Below are 11,351 nucleotides of genomic sequence, written 5' to 3'. Positions count from 1 at the left end.
ATATAAAATTACCTAAATTAAAATAACCTTTTGTTGTTTTTACTTGCCCCCACTGCTTTATTAGAGGAATGTGGTATTGAGTCTCATGGCATCTTTAACTTTGAGCATATAATTTGTGGACCTACTTTTTTCTGGTATTGACAGCCTTTAATTTACTTACCTTGCCTTGTGTTGGTGGTGACCTTTGAAATATCTTCCTCTGCAGTCTTCCAAATCCCATGTCAGCAGAGCAGTACTTGAACTTTGCCTTGCATTTTCAAAATATCTGAGTAATCTGCAGAATGGGATGCCCCTACTCAAGCAATTGTGTGATCACATTCTTCTTAACCCAGCTATATGGATTCATACCCCAGCCAAGGTAATACATATATTGATTTTGTGCTAATATGTTCAGTAAGTTTTTGTACTTGAGAAGAGTGATAATTACGAGGATTTTCTTTTATCCTTTTACATGCTATTATGTAAGATTTCAGTGGAATGCATTTTTTGACTAAATATACTTTTGCAAGTCAGTATTTTTTCCCTCCCTTCCTCCCTTCCTAAAGCAATATCAGTATTTCTTTTTTAAAAAAGCTATAGTCTTTATTTTCTGTTGTTAAATCAAATAAAATTTTATTTGAGAGACTTTGATTTATACTTACTAAACCAAAGTTGGATAGTTCCAGTGTAAATATAATGTTTCCTATCAACTGTAGCTCTGTTCTATTGCAAATATACATACATATATATCTATGTATCCCTATGTATGTATGCATACATATATGTAAATACATACTGTGCTCTCTCTCCCTCTTTTATACACACATATTCCTTCCACCAACGTGATGAGCTCTTGAGTTTAATTCTTACAGGAACAGCTGAAATGTCACCCTTTCTTGAAGGCTTCCATGATATACAGGTCACATTTAATCATTTTAATCTCACATTAATTCAAATTATTAAATACAGTTATATTTTACACAGTAATTTATTTAGTACTGTAACAGCAAATCAATTACATTAAGTGAACTAAGTGAATTTGTGATAAAATATATAAATAAAACCTTTGATAAATCCTAATGTTCTATTAAGTTATCCTAAAAATTTGATTTCCCCTCTCCCCCTCTCTCTTTTGGTTCACTTGCAAGTGTTTACCATTGTTCAGGTTGGAATAACACATACTTACTCTAGTTGTCAGAAAAAAATGTCTGCAGACTTTTCTGCTTTTCTGGAGTCATAGTATCTTAGTTTCAGCTGCTCTTTTCAAATGTTAAGGAGAAAAACAGCTGCTGACTCTGATTGCCATTTGGAAATAATCAAAGGAGGCAGCTGGAGGTTGTAGCTTTTTATCTCTGGGTTCAAATTTGACCTCTTTCTCTTCTATGACCCTCAGTCTTATTTCTTTTCAAGGATTGTTTCAAGTTACTTTTTAAACCTTTACTAAACACTTCTTTGTCTTACTAAGCAGCCTATTTTTAAGGCTTTGGGCCTCTTTTGAAGTGGTCAAAAAGCCTCTTCTTATGAGATACTTACTTGTAGGGGAATATTTAAAAATTTTCATTGTATCGTTTCCTTAAGTCCATCATATTATTACACTCTATTTCTTACCTTTTCCTTGTTAGTAATTTTCTTTAATTTCCTCTTCAGAATTTGCCGTTGATTTGGTAATGTTAAAGTTAACTTTTGTTTCAGCCTCCTGCTTTGTGTATCCATGAGGGGTTATATGTAATTTTATTATAAAGGTAGTTATAACAAACAGCAGATGCAAAGTTTGTTTTGACCTGAAGGTCATACAGTTTGGGGGAGGAAGGAGCTTTTTAAGAAAAAGAATACAACATACTGCATGCAAAATTAGGTTTAGGGTCTTGGAAGGAACATGTCTAGATGAGTGGGCATGAAGTTTAAGCTTCATTAGCTTCATGGTAAATTCACCTCTGGTTACCAAAGTTGAGGAGGGTATGATTGTATGAATCAATCTTTGCTTTTGGAAAAGGGTGCTCACAGTCATTTATAATATCTATTTAAGTTTGATCTGCTCAGAGACAGGCTTTGAAATGACCTAACAAGAGAGATGAATTTTCTTGTAGGTAGCAGTCTTTCACTTGCTGAGTGGCTACTTTACGCTGAGCACTGTGGATACAGTGGTGAGCAAAACAGATCTGATTCCTGCCCTCATAGAATTTAGGTGTAATGGGAAAGACAGATGTTAGTGTGTAATTTGTGGGGTTATTAGATTATATAAAGAGTGAAAGAGGAAAGGTTTATTCATAAGTAGAATATGAATAATCTTGAGGTCTCCAATATGTTGCTGTTAAATCCTGTTCATTTTTCTTTAACTATAGTATCATTCTCGGTAGACTGACTTTCTCCACTTTTCCACATCTTAATTTATCACTTTTCGCCAGAATTCCTTTATGCTTTTAACATATCACTCTCATCAGATCATTTCTTAGCCTCCAAACTTGTAATGGTTCCTCGTTGTTTTCAGAATAAAGCATTAGGTCTTCACGCCAATTCTTTCCAGGCTTTCTTTGTGAAAAACTCACTTGTCCTCAGTGTCTAGGTGGGTACAAAAGGTTATCCTAGAGCAGTGGTTCTTAATCTTGGCTGTCTATAGAATTAGTTGGGAGAGGCTTTTTGTTTTTTGTTTTTTTTTCAAACAAAACAAAACAAAACCAGAATCCCACTCCCTCCACCCTAGATTCTAATTTAATTGGTCTGGGACAGGACCCAGACATCGGTATTTTTAAAATGTTTTTCAGGTATTTTAATGCACAGTCAAGAATGAGGATGGTTGTTCTAGATTTGGCAAAACTTTTTGTATCATCCACCGTTTTCCCTGTTTGAAATTTCCTCTTTTGTTCTGTCTACCTATTGTTCTACTCATCTTCAAAGGCTACCTTAATACTGCCTTTATTAGTGAAACTTTTCTTGACTGTTTTAGCTTACCCTAAAATAATTTCTCTGGCCTCTGAATTAATAGTATTTAATAGCTGTATGGCACTTGTTTATTGCCACATGACCTTTCTTCTGTTTCAGTAGGTGAGGTGTCTTTATTACCTTTTATTTTTTCACTTAAATTTGTGTATTTTTTATATTCTCCATTAGATTTTCAGCTACTGAGGGACAGTGTCTATGCCACTGTATTTTCAATAATACAGTGCTGCACATATAGGTGGAGGTAGATATTTTCTGCATGACTGAAACAGCATGGTTAAGAATTTGAACCATGTCGTAGAAAGTGCTATGTATCCTCAGTGACAAGTAAGCTGGGCCCATCTATTTGAACAACAGTAGCTACATCAAAGTAATGTTATCTTTCAGCAAGTCTGTGGATTATAGCATATTTATGGTTTTCTAAACTACAAGCATCTTCCAAGCCTCAATTTTAAGTGGTTCAGAATCTGCCACTCTTTACCATGTATGATTACTGATTGACTCCCTAATTATTTAACCTTGATTGTTTACAGGGCATGTGGAAGATACACAACTAATTTTTATCTTTCAGGGTTAAAAATGAAAATGCCCTCAGTGTCTGGGAAGGTAACATAAATGTTCAGTTGTAAATGATCAGTAGCGTGGGTTTGGGCCAAATTTAATACCATACTTAGTATTGTTTAGTTTATAAAGTATTCTTGATTTTGATATGAAAGTAGACCAAAAGTGGTCCTTATTTTGTGCTATTATGAGTACGAAAGTATAATTGTTTTTGAATTTTAGAGACTATAATTTTATAATTACAGTCTTTGTAGTACTAAGCTGTTATAACAGAATCCTATTTTTCTAATAAATATTTCTTAAGGTAGGCTTTACATATTTTTATATGATTTTCTTTCTTTTGACTTTTTCTTACTTTTTTTGTTACTTCTACTTCTTTTTTGTTTCTTTTGAGTTATTCCAGCTGCTAATTTTCTCTAAAACAGAGACAATTTTCTCTAAAACAAAGACAATTTCTAGCTTTTGAGAACAACTATACATAGCATAAGTAGTAGGTTTGTTATAAAGAAGTTACATAAGTTCATGAATAATTGCTGATTGCTAAATAGAAACCAAACAGTTTTTTCCATGGAATAGTGCTGCAAAAATTTGATATATTTGGGGGTGTTTACTTTATAGTGCTACTGTATAAGAAGCATTTGCCTGCTTTTATTTTATAAGGAGTATGTGTGCCTGTATGTGTCAGTGAATATGTGTTATCTGTTAACATGAATGTTATTATCAAACTAAGCAGCTTGCTTTTTGGAACAAGTATGGTCCAAGTAGAGCAGCTGAGGGTATTCCTGGAAACAGAGGTAAAATGCTGGTCAGCTTCTTTGATTTGAGCTCTTCATTTTGATTCTCTAGGTTCAGTTGACACTCTATACTTATCTGTCTACGGAATTCATTGGTACAGTCAACATATATAATGCCATTCGGAGAGTTGGAACAGTGCTTCTCATCATGCATACACTGAAGTACTACTATTGGGCAGTGAATCCTCAGGATCGGAGTGGTATCACCCCAAAAGGATTAGGTATATCATCTCTGTATATTACATTATATATATATGGCAAATCAGGATTTTCTTCTTCTTTCTTTTCTTTTCTTTCTCTCTCTCTCTCTCTCTCTTTCTTTCATTCTCTCTCTCTCTCTCTCTCTCTCTCTCTCTCTCTCTCTCTCTCTCTCTCTCTTTCTCTCTCTCTTTCTGTCTCTTTCTGTCTTTCCCAATACTATTACACTCTGCTGGAAGTTTTCCTAAATCTCATCATGGTAAAATTTTAAATCTCATTGATAATTTTAATAGTTTGTCCTAAATCGTGGTTGCCAGAGGTTAATAACTTGCTACTTTTATAGAAGAATGGTACTTTTGCTAGTATGAGTTGTTTGAGGGCAAATATGTCTAGGATGATTTTTAAGGCATTGAGAATGAGAAGAAATTCTGTATTAGCCACTGGTATTGATGTTGAGTCTAGTTATCCCAATGAGAATCATTGACAACAGTGTTGTTTGGGAGATGGAGAGTTTTTTCCAGGGCTAGGGAGTATCTGCTTCTAATAAATAATATAATGAAACTACAGAATTTCAGTAATTATTTTCCTATATAACCAGGACTAAATTACTGGAAGGATAGTGTTCATTGATCATGTCAGTAGTTCTTGGAAGGGGTCAAAATAAAAAGTTTCACAAATGGTGGCTCTTTTGGTTTTAAGTATTACCAAACCTGCTTCAAATTGGCTTATATCATAAAAGAGGGTTAACCAGCTCATATAAACTGGTAGTTTCAGTAGGACTTGGTACAGGGGTTCAAAATACAGCCTTTGGACCCAGTTTGTCTCCCTCAATTTCCCAGTTCTTCTGTGTTGGCTTTTTTCATATAATCTTTCTCTTTTTAGAGTGGCAGACAACCACTCTACCTTCACATCCTCACAAATTTAAATCCATTGAAAGAGCATCTGCCTGTATTGAGCATTTCCAGCACAGGTTCCTTTTAGTCTCTTTGTTGCTTGTTGGCTCGTTTGTCCATCTGTGTGGCAGGTATTCTTCAGATTGCCCAGGCATGGAGGCCCTTCTTACCTCCAAAACACATGATGTGAGTGTGAAGATGGGTTCAGTCCCTTTATAAAAATTGAGAGCTGTTGCTTGAAATCAGGAAATAGATGCTGGAGAGTCTAACAACATACATTCTGATTTTACTCAAAGGCTTTGGTTGTTCAATGATTTACAAAGACGAGGTTTCATATTTGTATAATACTTTTTCTATCCCTTTCAAAATAAACTCGATTTATTCTCAGACAATATGCTAGCTATAATTTAGAAAGCTATGAGGACATATAGAAGTTACATGATCTGTTTAAGCTGGAGAGGTTGTGGCAGATCTAGAACTTGGCTATAATTTCCTTCTGACTATTTCATGGTGCTGTAGGTGTGTCATGTACTGTCCTAGGTGTTAGTATTATATTCTGGCCTTGATTTTATAACTGATTAGTGACCTTGGGAAAGTCTTATACTTCAAGTGAGAGAGCTGGACAAACTTTGCGATTGTATTGTAACTCTGTAACCTATTCTTTGTCTAGGAATTGTCATGTGGAACAGATTTTAAACAATTTTCTTCCTATTTTAATTGATCTGTTCAAGGTAATGGTGGTCCTATGCTTTGGTGGTCCAGGAGCTAGCTGTAAATAGTGATTAGTGGGGGGAAAATTGCAGAAAATATGAGGCAGACAAGTACTTAAATTAGGATCTTAGGACAATGGGTGTTTGGTTTCAAAAGCTTTCTACAAGCTTTCTACTTGGGAATTGTATGTTTGAGACATGAAAATTGACTTTAATGTGAGCCATGTGTGACCAAGCACTTTCTCAAGAAGAGGAGGAGATGTCAGAGGAGGTCAACACAATGTTTCCCTTCTTCATAAACGATACTGTGTTGAGGTGTACTTTGAGCTTTTTGTATTAGCTTATACAATGGTCTCAATAGAAAAAAGTTTTTTCATACTAAATTCACATATAAAGTTTAGATTTTCTTTTGCTTTTTTCTTTATAAACTTATGTTACCATAGTAACATTCCAAGAGAGTCTTTTAAAACTAAGTATAAATTTGTTACCTCATTTTTATGTTTTAAAATTCCTTTGACCTTACCCAAAAACAAACATTTTCATTGTAGTTTCTACATAACCCATTTTGTACATTTGGAGCATTGTATATACAATTGCATGTGAGATTGAATGCTCGTCCTTCTAGAGGCATTAAACTCTTCAGGAAACTGACCTTTATGTTTCTTATAAATAGGTGGAAAAACTATTGGGAATAAGAATTTTATACTTAACTTTGAGGTTTTTGAAATACTCAGTGTGTGTGTATGTGTTTGTCTTTTTAAAAGATGGACCACGACCTAATCAAAAAGAAATGCTTTCTCTACGAGCGTTCTTGTTGATGTTCATTAAGCAATTAGTGATGAAGGTGAGTTCATATTTCTTACCCTATAGCATGTGTGTATTGAACTTAAAATTTCACATAAAATACAGTCTTGTTTTGTTTACTCTTTGCTCTATTAATAGGTTTACACAGTGGAAAAAACTTTTAAAGATATTTATTTCCTTGTTTGTTTTTTCTCCTTAGGCATATAATTGATAAACATTAATGCAGAATTGGAAATTGATAATCGTAATATGTATTATATGAATTTCTGTTGGAGTTCAGGTGTATTCATTCTTTCATTCAGCAAATATTTACTGAGTTTCTATTACTTCTACTATTCTTAGAACTGGTGATACAGTAGTCAACAGAGCTCCTCAAGGAGGATTCAATTTTAGAGATTCCTTGTACCTGACATTCAGATTTTGAAAAATAATTTTCCTATATAAATGTACCAGATAGAAATGATTACATTTTGTCCCATTTCATTCTACTATCAGTAAAGTAAAATTTAATATTATTTTTAAGGATGGTGTTTTGGTATTATAAGATGCCAATATATAAATATATTTGTTGCCAGTGTTTCATTTGGTATTTTCCTATATCATTTTATTTCTTATTCTTTACAATTTAATGCTTTATTAGCTGTCACATAATGTTATGGTAAATGGACCTAACTGTTAGTATATCTTTCAGAGTCAGATATCTTATTTCCATTTATTAAAAAATTTGACCTTTAAATTGTCTGTTTCTATTCTTTCCTAGTGTGTTTTGTTTCCTAATTCTTATTGTTCTTTTTTGAGATTTCAGCTTTGTTTTATGATTAATAATACAGTAGTTTGAAAATTTTCATAATGCATTCCTATTTAAAAAGTGCAGTGTTTTTCCCAGTGAAATTACTACTCAATTTTTAGTACCTGACATTTTAATTTGGTAATTTTAGAAACTATTCATTTTACTGTCCAAATTTAATAGAAAAAAATAAACAGAAAAATTGTCTTCTGTATTTAGAGGAGTGATAGGTGTTGAGTAATACCCTTTTACTTGTTTTTAATTATTATTTTTGCTTATGCCAGGATTCTGAAGCTTTACTAGATAGGTTATCATATAAGGTGCCAAAAACGGGATACTGATGTCTGATCTCTTTTGACTTCTACACTATGTTGCATACTGCATGTCTTTAGTGCTTCCCCGAAATTTTATTTTAAATTTAGATTTTTATATTACATTATCTTTTTATATTTATAGCAACTCACCAAGTTGAGAAATCTGTGTGTATAATTTCCATTTTCAAAAAAGTTTTATATATGTAAGCATAAGATAGTTGTCTTATGTTTTTAAAGGATTCTGGAGTAAAGGAAGATGAGCTACAGGCCATTCTTAATTATCTACTCACTATGCATGAGGTAACATTTGAATTTTATATGTTGGGATTTTATTTTTTGAAGTCGCATGATGCGCGTTTTTAAAAGTAAAATAGTTAAAGAAATCTTTCATTAATGATGTAACTATAATGGAGAGTATTTAGTATCTAGGAACTAAATGTTAGCAATCTTCATTTAAATATTCTTTATTACCACAAGATGCCTTTGCGAATAATCATGAAAGGCTTTTAAAAAGTGTTAAAATTAGATCTCATTGACCTAGTAATAAGCTATACCAAAGAATACTTTCAGTTTATTTCCAGGAACCAGTGTAAGAAATGGAAAAATAGATAATGAAAATGACTAAAAATGATTGGACTTTTAAATTCATAAGTCTTCCCACTGATTTTGTATAATCAAATACCGTTAAGTTAAACAACTCATTTATGGTTGATTTAAAAGTATATGGTTGAAAAGGAGGTTGAAAATGAATAGGTTGAAATGTCTGGGTTTTTTTCCTTTATTTTTTAGCATTGCAAAAATGTAATATATGCCAGATATAGTCTAAATAAATAATCAGATTAAACATGTTTTAAATAAGTAGAATCTGAAATTAATTTCATATAAAGCACATTTATATGATAATTTACATTCCTGTGTTATAATTCATTTTTTCTGAGTTCACATATTTGTTACAGCATGATATAGTGCCTTTTAAAATCATTAATAGATGAGAGATATGGTTTGGACCTATCTTTGTTAATTGGGGCAGAAAAGAATGGGTTAAATTTCCTGATTGGATCATATTTAACTCAAACATTAATGATTGTGATTTCTTTTTCTTCTTGAATAGGATATTCTATTTTATTTTTAGATTTTCTTGACCCTTAGGGACCAAAATATTTCATAAGGGAGAAACTGGAAGTCACAGTGATCTTCTGTTTTCTCTGAAACTATTAAATCAGGGATTTTTCAGGTCCTTCAAATAACAGTTTTCCAAAGTCTCAGTGCCCTACTTCTAGACCATTTACTTAGCATATTGAAAATTAAATATTCAGGTAGCTTCCACAGCAAAAGTTCAAAAGCAGTGAATGGAAACCTGGAGGCACACTACCATAGAGATGACTAACTGCTGCTTCCCTTTAGTCTTTGGATTTGTAATGCCCAAGTAGGCCCTAATGATATGCAACAGAGGTTGTAAAGGATTTTCCTGAAATTTTTAGATTTCAGTACTCATATGTGTTTACTACTGTGCTCTTATGCAAATGTTATCAAATTATACCATATACAGTAGCATGTTGACACAATAAACATTTATTGTTTATCTATATCTTTAATACTAACAACAGATAATATAAGAGAACTATCCAGTTATCATTTCCCAAAAGGTCTTCTTTCAGAACTAGTTTCTTGAGAGGCTTAGTGCACAGTGGTCCTAGTTAAATAAGTTTAGAAAGTGATACACAGTATGTTGTCCCCAGCACTACCAGCATATCACAACATCTATTAGCATATTAAAGCTTCAATATGTCTTGCTGTAATAAAAAGAACAACCTATTCTTCCTCCCCCCTGCCCAATTTCTTGCCGTATAATCCTTCCTTTAAAAAAAAAAAAATCTGTAAATCAGTATGTATTATATCAATGGAATATGTTTTAGGAAGTCTTGATACAGTATAAGAGACATTTTATATCTTTGATTAAGAAATTATTTGACTATTTGGTGTTGTGTATTTTGAGTTATGCAGGTGAACATGTGTATGTAAAGAATGTTTGCTTACAAAGAGTGGATTCGTATAGCTGTCTACTTATTTTTTTTTAAGTTAAAATTCATTGTTTGAGAAATAGTCATTGTCCAAATAAGTTGTTTTTCTTTATTTAAAAAAATTCTAAAATAATTTTAGGATGACAATCTAATGGATGTCCTACAGCTGCTTGTTGCATTAATGTCAGAACATCCTAATTCTATGATACCTGCTTTTGACCAAAGGAATGGGTTACGGTAAGAGTTTAACATTTCAAGAATTTTAATATATTTAATAGAAGAGATCAGTTTGGAAATGACAGATTCTTAGATATGAAAATTATTACTGGATCTTATAAAATGATTTAAGATACAAGAGCTTTTTATTTCATGTCTTATGTTTTTTGAAAAAATCTTTAAATATAGAGGCTGTGTTACTACTATTTAGTATATGAGGACAGATCAGGCAAATCATTCCAGTATTTTGTATGGTTAGTGCTGTTATACTGCTATTGTAAGGTCAAATTCTTCAGCAGACTTATCTTTAGGTCCTAAAACAAAAATATTCAATTGTGATCCAAGAGAAGATCTCTATCTTCCCTTTAAAACATAACCTCTTCCAACCCCAATCCCAAATCATCATTGTATTAGTCCTCTCGGGCTGCCTTAACAAAATACCCTAGAGCAGGTGGCTTAAACACCAGAAATTTGTTTTCCCATAGTCCTGGAGACTGTAAGCCCAAGATTAAGGTGCCAGCAGCGTTGGTGTCTGGTGAGGGCTTTCCCTTTGGGTTGTACACAGCCACCTTCTTGTTGTGTGTTCACATGATTTTGTGTGTGTGTGCACGAACAGAAAGAGAGAGAGAGAACAAGCTCTTTAGTCTTTTTTTTTTTATAAGGACGCTGATCCTGTCGAATCAGGGACCCGCCCTTATGACCTCATTCAATCTTAATTGATTTCTTATAGGCCCCATCTCCAAATACAGCCACTGCGGGGCTTAGGGCTTTAACATGTGAATTGAGGAGCACACATTCAGTCTGCAACAATCATCGTAACAAAAGAAAATACTTTTGTTTTAAATCTTTCGTTTAATGAGAAGGTTTCTGGGCTACAAAAGTTTAACAGCTACTTTACTGGATGATCAGCTACAGTAACTAATTTACTGATTTAGTTATAATAAATTTCCCATATCAATCCTCTATTACAAAGTTTTTATTTGTTACCTTTCAGTACTCATTCTCTGTAAGATAGAAGATGACTTTATACATTATACCTAAGGAGTGTATTTTCAGAGATTCGCAGAGAAACAGAACCAAAAGGGTGTGGGTGTGTGTGTGTATGCCTGAAAGAGAGGGAGGGAGAGAGAGAGAGAG

General features: G+C 33.0%; 1 protein-coding gene across 1 annotated transcript in view; it reads left to right on the top strand.

Annotated features, from left to right (window-relative positions):
- The first annotated feature begins 263 nt into the window (after window positions 1–263).
- LRBA (LPS responsive beige-like anchor protein) overlaps window positions 264–11,351 on the top strand; it is a 600,745-nt gene continuing 589,657 nt past the window's right edge. The window contains exons 1-5 of the mRNA XM_082652852.1: window positions 264–358; window positions 4,324–4,492; window positions 6,837–6,916; window positions 8,215–8,277; window positions 10,138–10,235. Coding sequence (XP_082508978.1) covers window positions 287–358; window positions 4,324–4,492; window positions 6,837–6,916; window positions 8,215–8,277; window positions 10,138–10,235 — 482 coding nt within the window. The 5' untranslated portion in view covers window positions 264–286. The remainder of the gene's footprint in view (window positions 359–4,323; window positions 4,493–6,836; window positions 6,917–8,214; window positions 8,278–10,137; window positions 10,236–11,351) is intronic.

This window comes from Grampus griseus, assembly GCF_964374135.1.
Source record: "Grampus griseus genome assembly, chromosome: 4".
In the NCBI taxonomy this organism is placed as follows: domain Eukaryota; kingdom Metazoa; phylum Chordata; class Mammalia; order Artiodactyla; family Delphinidae; genus Grampus; species Grampus griseus.
This window is presented reverse-complemented; position numbering and strand designations above follow the sequence as displayed.